Source organism: Frieseomelitta varia, unplaced genomic scaffold (assembly GCF_011392965.1).
Source record: "Frieseomelitta varia isolate USP_RPSP 00005682 unplaced genomic scaffold, Fvar_1.2 scaffold_729, whole genome shotgun sequence".
Lineage (NCBI taxonomy): Eukaryota > Metazoa > Arthropoda > Insecta > Hymenoptera > Apidae > Frieseomelitta > Frieseomelitta varia.
Genome location: NW_025110511.1, coordinates 12651 through 28902, shown reverse-complemented (window position 1 = coordinate 28902; position 16252 = coordinate 12651). Strand labels below are relative to the sequence as shown.

The 16252-nt window shown below is 41.6% G+C and overlaps 1 protein-coding gene across 3 annotated transcripts; it reads left to right on the top strand.

Annotated features, from left to right (window-relative positions):
* The first annotated feature begins 7312 nt into the window (after positions 1-7312).
* Positions 7313-14902, top strand: LOC122535499 (synaptic vesicle glycoprotein 2C-like). 3 transcript variants are annotated; one of them, XR_006308185.1, is made up of 12 exons: positions 7313-7990; positions 8130-8186; positions 8300-8461; positions 8569-8731; positions 9958-10079; positions 10160-10398; positions 10961-11130; positions 11202-11376; positions 11942-12059; positions 13645-13755; positions 14073-14200; positions 14820-14902. XR_006308185.1 is itself a non-coding variant. In XM_043667076.1 (12 exons), the coding sequence occupies exons 1-12, from the start codon at positions 7945-7947 to the stop codon at positions 14897-14899; spliced, it is 1620 nt and encodes a 539-aa protein (XP_043523011.1). In that variant the 5' UTR covers positions 7320-7944; the 3' UTR covers positions 14900-14902. The 3 variants fall into 3 exon arrangements, 2 of the variants coding, with proteins under 2 accessions (XP_043523011.1, XP_043523012.1); XM_043667076.1 differs by having other exon boundaries at positions 7320-7990; positions 13645-13804; XM_043667077.1 differs by lacking the exon at positions 8130-8186 and having other exon boundaries at positions 7321-7990; positions 13645-13804.
* The last annotated feature ends 1350 nt before the right edge of the window (positions 14903-16252 follow it).

The following is a 16252-nucleotide window of genomic DNA, read 5'->3' as shown; positions in this document are numbered from 1 at the left end:
TAAAAGATTTCTGAAATTCACGATATTTGTTTTATTTTAACAATTTCTTGAAAATTTGAACAAATAAACGTAGATAAATAGACAGTATTGCGAAATACTTAATAATAATTGAAATTTAGAAACGTTGGAACATAATATAAAAAATTAAACAATTCGTTACTATATCCTAAGAATAATTTTATTGTTGCTTCCTGAGTACTTATATTTGCAGATTCTTTTCCCCCCATACGTAGCACACAAAAAAAATAAAACAAGAACAAAAATTTTAGACGAATATGTTGAGAAAATACTCGTCCTCTGTCTACCTTGTATCAAACCAGATATATCGATGAACTGGTATCCAAAAATCAAGCTCAATGTTCTCATTAACAGTTTTCATATTTTTTCAGTTAATATAAATATACTTTTCTAATCAACGTATCGCCTCACTATGAAAGTTATTTTAATATCCTCGCAAATAATATTGAAAAAGTGTGTGGTCCTTGACAAATTTTTGTTGGCCCAGAAGATCTAAAATGTTGGACAGCCATGATTTACACGTGTTTCGATACAAAAGCTCAAAATTGAAATTTGACGAATATAATATAAAATTTTATATATATATATATAAAATATAAAATTTCATGAATAATCGACTCGAACACATATAATGATGAACCTTTTTGTATCAGAGATACAAGGAACTGCGATCGATTGGCCTTGATCTTAAGAAATTGCTCATCAAGAGGTCAAGTTAGTTCGAAAACCAGCACGGCCTCGCGTAAATCTCAAAAAATTCGCAACGCAAGTTTGAAACGACAGTAGAACGCGCGCTGAACGACACGACACATCTGCCAGATGTTCTCCGTGCCATTGTCGCGCGTAAACGCGCGTAAATGCGAGAATCAACCTTGAACGAAAGCTATATTGTATTTATATTTCCTCGAACGAGCGCAATTTCGTTATCGACTGTCGCGCAATTATCGGACATTGGGACGAGTGGTGTCTAATTAACGCGGGCGCCGAAAGCGTTCGCGCGGTGGCACGTGTAACAGCGCAAACGTTGTTACGCGTACGCCTCCGAAACTTCGTTCGCCGAAATTTCGTATGCAGCGGTCGCAGCCTCCAAATAACTTTGTTTCCATAACGGTTGATTGCGATCGTTATCGCGAGATAACGCCACTCGCGGCGCGCGACCAGCCCCGGAAGCATCCGGCTGGCCGATTGTTGACAAAACGCTCGGTACCGAAATCTTTTTCGAATTATAAACTCGTCGCAACGCCACGATTGTTTCAACGAACCAGAAAGACTGGAAAGTTTCCCCTGTATCCGGTGTTTATTTCCCTGCCTTTCGAGCGAATTTTCTGTCGCGCGAAGGAGGAAAGTTCCCACTCTTCGTTTTGGAGACCCTTCGCCATCCTCCGAGAGGATTAAAACAACTGTCAGCGGTGGAGGGAGAGGGGAAGGGAACGCTTAGGTTTAACTGGTTTCGGCTTATCTCCGAGTTTCCGTCGTATTTAAGTAAAACACGAGCAGAACCGCAAGATCGTTAGGAAAGTTAGCCGGGGAGTACAATGTAACCCGCGTGTTGCAAGCAACAATGGTAAATACGGTCTGCCGACAGTTTAGCCTTTCTCTCTCTCTCTCTTTTCTCTCTTGGTTTCTCTCAACGTTCCAATTCGTATCGGATTGTGTTTCCCCCGAATACTCGGCTCTCATCGTTCGTTTCCTGCGAGCGACGAGAATCGAAAATGACGAGAGATACGCGATTTTAAACGATCTTCACGCAGTTTCGTTTCGTTTCGAGTCAACTCGAGCTCGAACGCTCGTCTTCGCCGATTGTTTGCCTTCGTTCGCCAACCAGGGAGCCAAGACAGCCGAGAACCAACGATTAATCGCGGAAGTACGAGGAAGAAAGTTCGTTTCTTGCGCGTCGTCCCGCCTTTTTCGCGACACCCGGAAACGCTCGGTCTCGCTTCGTTTCCGGATCATTCCGGACGTCACAGTCGGATCCACGTCCAAGGCGATACTATCGACCCACGTCCGGGTTCTCCAGGTCGGTTTTGGTGGAAACTCTTGGACACGCAACTAACGGAAAACCACGAAGGCGAACGTTTTTTTCTGAACGATCGAAAATTCTGGTTCAGACTCTGGCTGGACGCTCATAACTCTTCTACACATTTTTTATTTTTTTATTTTTTTTTGACAATTGATGCATGGTAGAATATTTTTTAACCCGCTCTTTTTTCCGGGAAAAAGATGTGTTTCCATGAATTTTATTTAGTTGTATTGTATGATTAGTAACATAAATTAAACTGTTCGCAATTGTACTGCATTTTGCGTTATTAAAAGAGACATAGAAATATTTAACGGGTTAAAATTATAGCACGTTTCGTGAAAGAGCAATGGAAACAAAAAAAAAAAAACGAGTTTGATAATTGTGTTTGATTTTATGTCATTAAGAAGGTAGTAGAAATATGGTAATACCTAACGTGTCAAAAGCACGTTTCGTGGAAAACAGTGGACAGAAACAAAAATAAACAACCGAGTTGATAATTGTCTAATATTTATTCTTAGATGTTTGCATTCAATAACGAAAGTCATTCTTTGAGGCAAAGATTTATGTTTTAATGATTCTTTTGGCTTAGTTCTTCCCACTCGTTCACGATAAATTTTTTTTGATTCATCAACATTTGCGAGTTGTCTACCATTCTAGTATATACCTCCATCAGTTCTCTATAATATTTAAATCCGGAGACTTGGCTGGCCATTTTAAAACACGAATTCTTTTTGTTTCGCTGCTTTTATGTTGTGCACGGTTGAAAAATGTACTAATTTCCGAGAACTTGCGTCGCGTACGTGTTAATTTGTTCGTCAATCGTTTCAATATATCTTTTACTACTTAACTTTCCTATAATAAATTTTGTTTCTTACCTTAGTAACCAATTTTGTTTCTTACCTTAGTAACCTGGTCAAATCATTATACCGACGCCTTCCGTGGAATTGTGACTCCTTTCGTAAATCATGATAACACCATCACGCCCAAGAATACCAAGATGATATAACAATCTACGCATTCTCTCTCCTTTATGATACGTGATACAGGGAAATATAGATAATATGCGCTATCTTTTTGTTCCAAAGTGTAAATATTAACATTTTTCTGTGAAAATAGCGTAGAACGAGGATTAAAGCAACTTTATTACGTTATTATGAAGGGATTCTAAAGATTCGTATACTAAAAGTTACAGATACACAGTAACAAAACTAACATTTTAAAATAAACGTTAATAATTTTCTTTTGCATGGTAAGATTCAAAGCATAAGGGTATTTTACGAAATTTTCCCCCCGTAAGAAATAAAGTAAAGTAAAGTAGTGAAATATACTGCATATTGTGCATCAGAGGGAAATGCTTGCGATGGTCGTAAACAAATATACCAAGCGTATTTCTCTTGAAAACGTTGCAATGAACATTCCCTTTTATGGCGACAAACAAGGTTTACCAAAGCTGAAGTTTCTAACGATGCATAGTACAAATGGTTGCCATTTCATGTACAAAACTGAAATGAAAAATGTAAAAATTCTGCCGTTTTTATTTTTATGAAAAGGAAAAAAAACCGTCGTCAGAATGTGCGCAGAACGTATCCGTTTCCCCTGACGACGTATGACATTAATAATTAATACGTTTTCAACATTAAAGTTAGAATTGAAATCGCAAATGACGTAAATCGAAAATGCGTCATTATAGTGCCAACCATTATTTTACAAATGACGCACAATCGCGCTGTGGCGTTAACACGATGAAACAGGACTGCGATTAGAAAATTTCAAATTTAATTATTTCACTCGTGATAATAGTTTCCGAGGAGAAAAGCGGGGAGGGAGGAAAGAGAGGATGGAGAAACGGAATCGGTTGGTTCGTGAAACATGCAAACGACGGGGAACGCGTTCGAGAGACACGTACGCGTCCAACGATTCTTGAGCAACGATCCCATCGCAACGGCGGACGTGAACGCATTTATGGTTCATCCGTGGCGCGGAGTTTACGCCGCGACGTGACCGATACCGCTTCTGCCAACGAATAATAGACAACGATGAGAAATTTTCCCGGTCGGGGGAGGTAAGAAAAGGAAAAAAGAAAGCTGGCCCCCGAGATCTCGAAAGGTTCTCGAAGGGAGGAAGCAACTTTGGCGCAAGTTTGAACTCGAGTTCAGTTCTTGAACTAAAGTTCCCTCTCCGCCTCCTTTTTCTCTTGCTTTCTCCCCCCCTCGGGCGTAATTTAATTAACGTCGGCGAAAAACAAAGCCGCTTTTGCTCTTTATCGCAAGCTCGTCTCCGACGAAATATCCTTCAACGATATATATTCAACTGGCCGTATTCAACTCGGCCTGGTGGGCGCGGTTCAATTTTCGAATCTCGCGCAACGCGAGAAAGCTTTTACCGAAAGGAGGACTCCGACCGAGAGAAAGGATACAACGGGGGTGTAAGATTAAAGTAAAAAGTGAAGGTTCGTCTGGCGATCCGTGTCGCAAAGTATCGTAGAAAAATATCGAGAGAAGTATCGCATCGAGTGTAAATCGCTGACTCAACTGTTTGGGGATGTTTTCTGTTCAGGAAAAATCCTCCCCCTCCCCCCCTCCCCCTCCCACTCGGAGAGTCGTCCCTAAACTCTCGTTTAGAAAGGAGAACGACACGACGATTTCGATCAGGTGCGTTGGCGGAGGATAACGGGAACGAGAGTGAGAACGATTTCCCGAGCGGTATAAATTTCCGGGAGAACGAGAATCGACCGGGGGGGAGGGGGAGGGAGGCGCGATCGTTCCGTCGAGGAGACGATTACCGTTGTCGGTATTATTGCTTGGGTGCTCTTATCTTGGAGGGTGTACGTGGTCCGAATAAATAACGCCGTTCTCCTTGCGGGGAACCGGAGCTACCGCTGGGCGCAATCGCGGTTCTCCTTCGCCTGCCCTTCTCTGTCGCGGGCGTTAATTTCGTGGAAGGGCGAGAAGAGGACGCGTCGCGGGCCCGAGAAAGAGAAAATGAGAAAGAAACACGCGTGATTTCGGGAATCAACGGTGTTCGTCAACGGAGGAAACGAGGGAAGCGGATTACCCGGGCGCTTTGAAGACTCGTTTGTTCCGACTCGGTCGAAACAAACGGGAACGAGCGGATGTGAACCCAACGGGGTTAGCTACCCAACGGGATTATCTTTGTGCCATTAGCTCTCGACGCGACACCGCGGGATCTCGCGTGTTTTCGGCATTTCGTGTTTTGCGCAAACCCCCCCAGCTCCAGAAGGAGCAAACATTCTCGTTCGTGCGTCGTACGAGAGCACGTCTGAACGCTTAGTGGCTACCGTTGGCGGCCATAGGCGCCTGACCTCGGACCCCTGGAATGAGAGGCGCCTATGGGCGCTCACTTCACGTTGCTCGAATCGAACTGAAGACGCCTGCAGGCGGACGGCAAATGTTAACGACGATAATTGCAGGAAACCTCGCTTGGATCAGACGTAAGTGAGTTTTAATTATTCAATAATTACATCTTCTATTGGTCACATGTTATTCAAGAGATTATTTTATGTATTGTTATTTACATTATTATTATTTTCATGTAAATGTTATTCACAATAATTGCAGCAAACTTCATATTGGAGTGAATATGAGTGAATTATTCAAATTATTATGTTCAATATTATTAATATGTTAATAATAATAATATTATTATTATTGTTATATATCAATATTATTATATGAGGGAATTCTAATTCAACAATTACACCTTCCATTAGTCACATATTATTTAAATTGCGATTATTTTACAGTTATTTCGTGTCTTATTATTTACATTGTTATTATTTTCATGTAAATGTTGTTCACAATAATTGCAGCAAACTTCATATTAGATCAAATATAAGTTAATTTTAATTTAACAGTTACATCTTCTATTGATCATATATTATTTAAACGCGATTATTTTACAGTTATTTCGTGTCTTATTATTTACATTATTATTATTTTCATGTAGATATTGTTCACAATAATTGCAGCAAACTTCATATTAGATCAAATATAAGTGAATTCTAATTCAACAATTACACCTTCTATTAGTCACATATTATTTGAACGTGATTTGTGTTACAGCTATTTCATTTGATGAAATGAACCTTAAAATGAAAAGATGCGATAATAAATTAAGTACGAATGCAAGAAATGTGACGTAGGATTATGTATTGAATTGTGTCACACTCTGCTAGATCATTATATACATTATGTAATAAAGCTTCAAGTTACTTGAGTTAAATTTTTAACAAGTGCACTAACAATTCAATGGAGAATACGAATAAATAACATTGGTTTAATCTAGTGTATAATTCAATATGTTGATTATTTCAATATACTGTCCGAGAAATGCACGCTGACGAAAAATTTCGCCGTTCTCAATGTAGGTCATGATTCAAAGTCTGCCATAGTAAAGAGGTTAATTCGTTGAGTTAATTCGCTCTCGTTCTCGCCAAAAGATCGATTGATTCGACTCTTTGCGAAGTCTCCTCTTTGCATGTTTGTTTCTCAGCTTCGCGAGCGCGTTTTACGCGCGGTTAACGCAGATCGATCACGCGCCGCGATGTTTCAACAATTATGACGCGCTTTGATCACAAGCCTGTCACGCGACCGTGAAAACTGTCCCGTGCCTCGCAAACTGCGAGAGCGAGATTTCAGCGAGATTGTACACGCACGTGACACGCAACGTGCAACTCGCGACGCGTTGTACCGCGATCGTGAACGAACAACGCGTGAAATCGAACAACTGTCTGTTTTTGGGCAACGTTAACCAATTATTTGCGCGAGCAATCGTTGCGAAGAATGCGGAATTTTCAGAAATCTCTGGGCAGAAATTATAACTGGTCGTAGCGACAGAACGTTTGAAAGGTACGCTCGGTGCGGAGATTTGCGTGCATTAGCAATGATAATTTGCTAACAGTCGATCGAGTCAATCATGGCGAGAGCAAGGCGAGAGAGAGAGAGAGAGAGAGAGAGAGAACGTATTGGCCGATATTCGATCGATCGAAAGAAACAAGGTTTCCCAAGGATCGAGCGAACTAGTTCTCCGTTCACCGTTCCCTATGGCACACGGTTTCGCGATTGATATATCGAACATCTTCTCTTTCCGGTGACGGTATCTCTCTGCTTGATAACGATCAACGAAGCACGCGATCAGCTAGAAATAAAATTTCAGTCGCGTCAAACGTAAGAGAAGACAGTTGTCTTCTGTTATCTTATCAACGCGTCTAGAGCCTAAAAGGTCTCTGATAATTAGATCAATTTAGATGGAGAGGAAACGATGCTCGGCACGGTGCAAGTTCCAACGGCGACGCTTACCCTATCTTGACGTCTAGCGTCGACGCTGTCACGGTCACAGCTAAACTTAGTTTTTGCACGAAAAACCGAGGCGCGAATTCGTCGGCTAATCTCGTGAGCGTGGTCGCCTCCGCCGCTCGCGTTGCCTCCGGCTGCCCCATCCGCGCCGTAGTCATTACCATCGTGGATGTTGTTGCAGTCTATCGGCGGATATCGGAGAACGGTTTAAACGCTGCTCGGCAAACGAGTGCTCGCGGACCTCGGCAGAGCGGGCCATAACAATTGAATCGTTTGACCCGTTTTAATTGGCAAGTTACACCGCCGCGAATGGGATGCGCGCCAGTAAACGAAGCGCCCGCTAGTTCACAGTGCCGTCGATCCTATCGTAGGGGAATCGTCGCCGGGAGTGCGTCCTCGGCGTCCGCGATATTCGGAAACTAAACGTCGTGGAACTGGACATTGCACGAGGACAGCTCACTCGTTGGCGATTCTCCGTGGTATTCTCGTCCGTGTTGCTGAAGCGAAGCTGACAGCCTTGGAGTTCCATTCGACGATACGTTCGAAATTTCGTCCTCCTGAGCACGATCGATCGACCGGAAGCAAAAGAAAATGGTGACGAACGGTGAAAGCAGTGGGAAAATCTCGACGATAAACGGTGAGGATTCTTTTTTTTTTTTTTTGGACGGGAATTTTTCGACTTGCGTAACCGCAACTCGCGTTGCGCAACCGCCGATTCGCGTTTGCCGTCTCTCCGTGTCCGCTCTTTCGACACACAAGTCTCTCGTGATTTTCAGTGAGAACCGACGACGCGGACGAAACGGCCGACATCGAGAAAGCTATATCGACGGCAGGTCAGAGGGCTCGATCACGTCGATCGTGTCGATCGTTTTATCCCTCGTGCAACGCACGTGTATCTCTCTCTCTCTCTCTCTCCCTCTCTCTCTCTGTTCCCTTTCGTTCGTAGGCTATGGTACGTTCAACGTGTTGCTGTTGCTGGCGGCTCTGCCGGTCGCGTGGGCCGGCATCTTCGACACCACCACCACCGCCTTCGTCATTGCATCCGCCGAGTGCGACCTCAGGCTCACTTACTTCGAGAAAGGGACGCTCTGCGCGTCACCCTTCCTAGGTACGGCGATTACTTTTTCCTCGTCCTCTCGATTACCCCGAGATCGTTCATCGTCGCTCGTTATAATAACAATCGGCTCTGACTGAGAGTACGATCCGAACACATAGGCATGGCGTTGACCAGCTTCGTCTGGGACCATCTGACACCGCACGTCGGAATGCGAAACTTGTTCATCCTCGGCCTCCTGGCGGACTCGGTTCTAAATCTACTCGCTAGCGCTGTCGACTCTTACTACGCGTTTCTGGCCATCAGGTTTTTCAACGGCGTTCTGTGAGTATCAACCCTACGCGATCAGTTCTCTGACACACCATCGTCTAAAACCTTTTGTCTGTGAGATGAGCACAGATCTCCCAATGATCTGTTACAATGTTGGTTACAAGTACGAATTATTATTCATTTGTACTTATATTTAAATGAGTGCAAAGAAAAAGTATTTGCTACAGAAAACACGCGTGTAATGGCAATACTTTTGTCACGAGCGTCTGCATCTATTGACGAATTGGAGTAATCGCGTGTTAAACGTATATATAATATACTTTAGCCATCGAGATGAGCTTTTCCTATTTATTCTATTCGACAATGGAACATTTACACGATAAGTAATTCCGGTAAGACCAACCATAGATACAACTAATTAATCTCTTGAAAATTTCTAGGCTAGACATTCGTTCGAAGAATTAAAGTTTGTTAAAAAGAAAGAAACCGAACATTCTAGTCTCTTCTAAGTCAAAATGTTGCCAGGAAATTCAAACAAATGATTCAAAAAGGATTTCGAAAGGAAACGAACACGTTAAAATGACTCTATCAGTGTGTGTACACTTTTAACCCCTTGCGCTGGCAACTGGTTGCGAGGACCATAACGAGTGACCGAACCGTACACGATAATTTTTTCGTCGCTTTCTTTTTCTCTTAATACTCGTCGATATGACATCAGTGGATAGAAATGATTAAGAAGTAATAAACTTTGCTCTGTCTGGATTACATTCAAATATAACACCTAATATTATAATATAATAATATTACATTCAAATATAATACCTAATATTATATATAAAATATTATCTTAATACTCGTCGATATGACATCAGTGGATAGAAATGATGAAGAAGTAATAAACTTTGCTCTGTCTGGATTACATTCAAATATAATACCTAATATTATAATATAATAATATTACATTCAAATATAATACCTAATATTATAATATAATAATATTACATTCAAATATAATACCTAATATTGTACATAAAATATTATCTTAATACTCGTTGAATGATCAGTGGATAGAAATGATTAAGAAGTAATAAACATTGTTCTGTCTGGATTACATTCAAATGTGCCTGAAACTGAAAGAGAAAATGTTGCCAATTTGAGAAAAAAAAAAAAACTTCTCGACGCAAGGGGTTAAGGGGTGTTCAATGGCGGCGCTCCGGAGCGATTTATTTCGACCGATCGACACATTTCTCGTACTTACGCGCGACAAGTATGAATTTCAGCGCGGGTGGGCCTTTCTCGATGGTGAGCACCTACCTCTCCGAGTTTCACTCGCCAACCTACAAAGCGAGCTTCACCAGGTGGGCAGGCCTAGCTATGAACGCGGCGATCGTTATTCCGGCAGGTAAGCCGTACCCGCGTCGCGTCGTTCCGCGCTCTTCCGACTTCTCTCTCGTCCGATCTCGCACCGTTTCTTTCTTTCAGTCCTCGCGTTCATCATCACCCCGCTGTCGTTGACCGTCAACGTGTTCAACCACCGATACACCAGCTGGCGGATTTACCTGTTGATCTGTTCGATCGTGCCGGTTTTCGGTCTGGTGACAGCCAGCACGCTGCCGCAGAGTCCCAAGTTCCTCGTGGAGAACGGCAGGCCCGACGAGGCGTTGAATCTTCTCCGAAGAATGTACGCCATGAACAAGAGGAAGCCGGCAAACACGTTCCCGGTGAGACTCGACTCCCTTCGTTTATTTTAGCCGAACATTTCTATCGCGGATAGCTTTCATAAATTATTATATGATTATTATAAATGTTATATAGGAATAATATTCAAGGAAACATATGTGACGTTTACCTGGAGACATTTATAGAAAATATGATTTTTCAAATATGTTGTTTAAATAAATGGCTTTTACGCAAATTAGTGTTTCACGCGAAGTAGCGTACCAATTTTATCAAGTTACACGAAAATTGTGTATCGTCGGTAATTTCCGAGATATTTGACGAAATAGTGCATATGTCATTTATCGTTAGTTTTCACTTCTTTCGTCGTTGACGATTGCCGATGAAAAAAAGGATGAAAAGTGTCAAATATTTCTTCGAAAGCTACATTTCTGCGAAAATTGATCAACTCGGTGATTGATCAACTCATCTTCTGTATGTTCCATTGCAAATCGTTATCGATTTCTTTATATTTACCGGGCTTTGCCACAAAACTTTCTGCACGATTGCGTGGTTTGCAAGACACAGTAATCCGGGGCATTGTCTCCCCTCTTTCGTCCATTTCAGATCAAAGCGTTGCTCGTGTGGGAGAACGGGCCGGCGTCGCGGCGCTCCGTCTTTGAAACGAACTCCGAGAAGATACGCGTCGCCTGTTACAACACGAAACTTTTATTCTCCTCCCCGTACTCGCGCGCCTTCGCCTCCCTCAACTTCCTCCAATTCGGCAGCATGCTGGGGTAAGTATGTAAGCGAAATCCCGCGCCACTGGAACCGCTATCTGGCTTCGTTCGGTCCTCCGTCCGCGCAGATTCAACACGATGAGACTCTGGGTGCCGCATCTCTTCATCATTCTGAACAACTTCGACAATAAGATGTGGACCAAGGACAGATCGCCGACCATGCGCGAGATGTTGGACCGTCGGATGACCATTCCGGCCAGAGACTACTTGGACTGTCCAAATTTCGACGAGATCTGCATGACGGTGAGGGAACGCCTGGCCATTAATACTAGAACTACCGAAGTGGTCGTAATGACTAATTCATAACTTTTTTTTAATATATAAATAAATTATTAATTATTTTTTAACATATAGATATATTACAGAACGCGAAACAGTGTATTTTTAGAGGTTTAAATGATTTTTTTACAACATACATTTTGTGTATTCTATTTCTATCTTTTCTATTGTATTTCTATTCTTTTCACTTTCATTTTCTATTGTATATCTATTTTTTTTATTTTAATTTTCTATTGTATTTTTATTTTTTTCACTTTCATTTTCTATTGTATATCTATTTTTTTCACTTTAATTTTCCATTGTATTTCTATTTTTTCTTTTTTTTCACTTTAATATCTCTGATGAAAATTCTATGCTTTAGTTATCCTTGGTTAGCTCTAGTGTTAACAATGCCTGTTGACATTAACATTAGTGTTTCGGTCGTTTAGAAAACATTAGCAAGAAAGACAGAAACGTGTCGGTCAGTCAACATGTCAACCCTTCCCCAGAGATAGTTAAAAATCTCCCGTAACTCGTGTTTACTTTTCAGTGGAACATCAACCCGGCGGTATATCAAAATTCCGCCATCATCGCGCTCTCGGCGGTTGTGTTCTCGTTCCTCGCTGGCTTCATCACCACCTCGAAGTTTAGGAAGAAAGCAATAATGCGTAAGCATCGTAATCGTTCCTTAATCGTTTTAGTTTTAATTTTAGATCGCGCTGTTTAAAAGTTATTCGTGTCGAATAGTGCCACAGCTCGATTTGCAATGCCCTCGGTTTCCGATCATAACGTCGCATCGTCGTTAATTATATTGTAGATAATTCCTCTCTTAATTACTATATAGGTTTTTACTTTATTATACTTTATTTTACTTTTACTATTTTTATTTGCAGATATTTCGCGTGGCACTATTCAGCGCGGTTTTTTAACCCTTTCGCTATAGTAAATTTTGAAACGATAGGAGCTGAATCGCGACTAAACACCGAGAACGACGAAACTTTTTCGTCAGTGTGCATCTCTCAGAAAGTATATTGAAATAATCGAGAGACTGAATTATGCATTATACGTTAAACCAATGTTATTTATTTATGCAGTATTCTGTACTGAATTGTTAGTGCACTTGCTAAAAATTTAACTTAAGTAACTTAAAGCTTCATTTCATAATATATCTAATGATCTAGTAAAGTTCTGGCACAGTTCGAAACATCGGTCAATACATAATCCTACGTCACATTTCTTGCATTTATAATATATCTCCCTTTCTCCGTTTTCTACACACTGCATATCTGTGTCTTTTTGTGATTGATTAATTTTCATTTTAAGGGTATTAAATGAAATAACGACGTTTAAATAGTATATAATAATATAAATAAATAATAATAACGTTTAAATAATATATAATGATATAAATAAATAATAACGACGTTTAAATAATATATGACTAATGGAAGATGCAATTGTTGAATTATAATTCACTTGCGTCTGATCCAATATCTTTTACTTACAATTATTGTCAATAACATTTGCCGAGCGCCTTTAGTTTGATTCGAGCACCCGTTTCAGCTGGCCGAAGTAAGCCAAAAGCCGATAGGCGCCAACAGTACCTCGAAATTAAATTTTAAAAACACCTTTAGGCGTCAACAGTAGCCAAAGTGCTGAATAGATCCTAGAATTAAAACGATTAAATCACAATTTACGCGGCGTACGCGTGTTCCAGTTCGGAAACGTCGGAAGTAACGATCTGTATCCCTACAAACTGGCAGGTAGATTTCTAGGTTTCATGAAACCTGCGTTCGAGTCAGTTTGCCTACCGATACTTATCATAAAGCCTAGAAATCGATGCTTGCATCGCCATTTTACATATTTCACATGTTTCACATGTTTCGTATGTGGGTGCCTTAACCTCTTGCCGCGCACGTCGAGAATTTTTTGTCCCAACAAATCGCAACATTTTCTCAGTCTCAAGTATATTTAAATGTAACCCGGGCACAACGAATGACAAGTCACTCTACCTCTTAATCATTTCGATCCGGCGACGTCATATCCGACGAGTTCAAGAGAGAAAAGAAAGCGACGAATTGTTGTGTACACGATACGGTCACTCGTTATGGTCCGCGCGAGGGGTTAAGGACACTCGATCCCTCCGATAATACATTCGTCGGAGCGACGATTACTCGCAACGCGCATTTGTCGTAAGCGTATCCCACGACGCTGGAGGAACCATCCACGAGTAACCGCTCGTTCCTGTTGCAGTCGCCGCTTTCCTCATATCGGTGATAAGCAGCTTCGGAATGAACTGGTCGCAGTCACCTCCCTACATGCTGACGCTGGCGTCCGCCATTATCGTGACGACGAGAATAACGGGTAATATCGTTACCGCCGTGAACATCGACGTTATTCCTATTCCACTAAGGTAATGCTTCCGTCGCTTAGTTAGCCAGACAAACGCGTAGTACCCCTCGAACACGATTCGTGATCGCGCTCGCGTTTCCACTTTCTCGCCACCTCTGCGCGTCTTCGCTAACGCCGTTCGAAACGACGCTCGAACACCAATGTATCCGGATAATAACACGTCTAACAACGTAATGAAACGTATATAATAATAATAATAATATAGTATAAATAAAATAATAACAACAGAATAATATAATAAAAACGTCTCGACCGACGTTCCAACCCAGGTCCACCAGTCTGAACGTGCTGGTCACCGTTGGCAACGTGGCCGCTGTCCTGGGAAATTTCATTTTCTCCGCGTTGCTGGACGTGGAGTATCTGGTCGGGATCATGGGGATAGGTTGCCTGTTGTTCGGTAAGTACCGTTGAATGCAGCGCGCGACGTTCGACACTTTGATACGGTTGAAAGTGTTCGCCCTTTGACGATCGGCCGCGTATTTTTCTCATCGTTCGTAGGACAATTAGTAATCGAACTACGTTCATTGGTTCAAAAGTTAGCATCTCTCGCATCCCTCACGTACAGAGAATTTGCTACCAGATCCTCCGTAGATCTCAGTTAATCTCGCGCGGATTTCACTGCTCGCCATCGGCGATATTTACATAAGCAATCGTTCGTAGGATAATTAGTAATTACGGTGTGTTTATTGGTAAAAGTTAGCTCGTCAAAATTTTTGCTTGTTGGCTCTCACCGTCAGTTTAGAGAATTTGCTCAATCTGAATGAATCTCTGTATTAATCTGTATTTATCTATCAGTTAATCTCTATTTATCAGTTATCAGTTATCTCTAACCCGAGTGCGACGGGTTTCTTTCCGAAAATTAACAATTGCCGTGTAAATAAATTGGTAGCTTATTTTTAGAAATGGGTGCAATGAACGTCGAATTCGCGGCTCATTTTCGTACGTCTTGTGGGAAAAGTCACGTATTCGTGACAGCGTGCCGGACAACGTATTAACGCTGTGTTCTCTTTGTTCAGCCTGCTTCTGCCTGTCCCTGTTTCACCCGAGGCCGGTTAAGAACCACCCGCAGAAGAACCACTCGATCTCGAACGCGTAACGCGTTGTCGACCGAACAGAAACGTCTCACCAGCTTTCCAAGTCTGGCGTCGTGCGAGAAAAACGGCCACGTAGAGGAGAACTCGCTCGCCATTGCAGCCCCGAGGCAGTTCGCACATTTCCGATCCAAGGGAGTTTGATCAAAGCGCGGGCAAATCGAACGACTTCAACTTGGTCTCTGTCTACAAGCATCGAATCACCACAAATACAGTATTTTTCTAATTAAGCGCGGCTCTACGTTTCTCCCACAACCATCAGAATTTCCTAATCCTAAACCTGTTTCACCCCGAGACATTTTCTGGGAAATTTGCAATTCCGTTTCTAAATGTAATTAAATCGTAGTCTCGAACATTTGTCGCGAGAGAAACAAAATATTTGCCTCGTTTAAGGAAGCCGTTGTTTCGTTTGAACGCGCTCCAAAAATCGCAGGCGGCAATTGAAATTTGCTCCAGCTTATTTACTTGGCGTCGGGACTAAGTTAATCTGAGTTGGGAAACGACGTGCGCGGCCGCGGCGACAAGTAACTCTGCGAAACGAGAAAGAAAGGCTACATCGTGGCTCGAAAGGTCGAACAATTCATTTCGAGTTCGACTAACGTGAAAGAATGCTCGCACGTCACACATGTCGCGACGCAAAAACACGCTGAAACCTGTATAAATAAATTCACTGTTAGCACGTTGATCGGCGAAGAATGTGAAAAAACACATTCTACAAAGAAGAATCATGAGTGAAAAAGGGGGCGTCTCGCGGTGCCTCGACGTGCAAACTAAACGGACGATGGTAACCTTTCCTTTTTGCAGCCTGATAAACGAATTACGCATATGAAAAGAGCATCAGAGCGAAATCTAATTAACGTTGCTCGTCGGCTAGTGGAATGCCGATAACGTGATTATAACGATAAATGAAGCACATTATTCGAGGACGCGGCATTGTTGCGCAAGGCGAATCGTTGTATGGGAATCGAAGGTTGCACTGAGCGTCGCTTTTAGAAGGTAAAAGCGTCTCGGCAACGAGTTTCATAGAGAAACAAATGGTAAGGAAGCATGAAAAATTACAATGAAGGATAACGACATTTTCAATTTTAATTTTAATTTAATTTAGAGTCACTTATAAAAGTCTTTTCACGATAAGGAAACGTGTGCAACTAATGCAACCAAACGTGAACAAAAGGAACAGTGCGTTAAAGCAAGCTGAATTAAATATGAGAAACAAAGAATAAGAAATAACTACTTAAACTGTTAAATTATCTTGCAACTGAACAATTATTAATATAATATAATATAAGAACTATAATATAAATTAATTTATAATATAATATAGAACAGTATAGAACAATACATTATTATATATTAAT

Bases quoted from the DNA above. Each gene is read 5' to 3' on its own strand.
- LOC122535499 (XM_043667076.1), top strand. From the start codon at position 7,945: ATGGTGACGAACGGTGAAAGCAGTGGGAAAATCTCGACGATAAACG. The intron at 10,080-10,159 runs GTAAGCCGTACC...TCTTTCTTTCAG, and splicing joins GGCGATCGTTATTCCGGCAG to TCCTCGCGTTCATCATCACC. The intron at 10,399-10,960 runs GTGAGACTCGAC...CGTCCATTTCAG, and splicing joins AGCCGGCAAACACGTTCCCG to ATCAAAGCGTTGCTCGTGTG.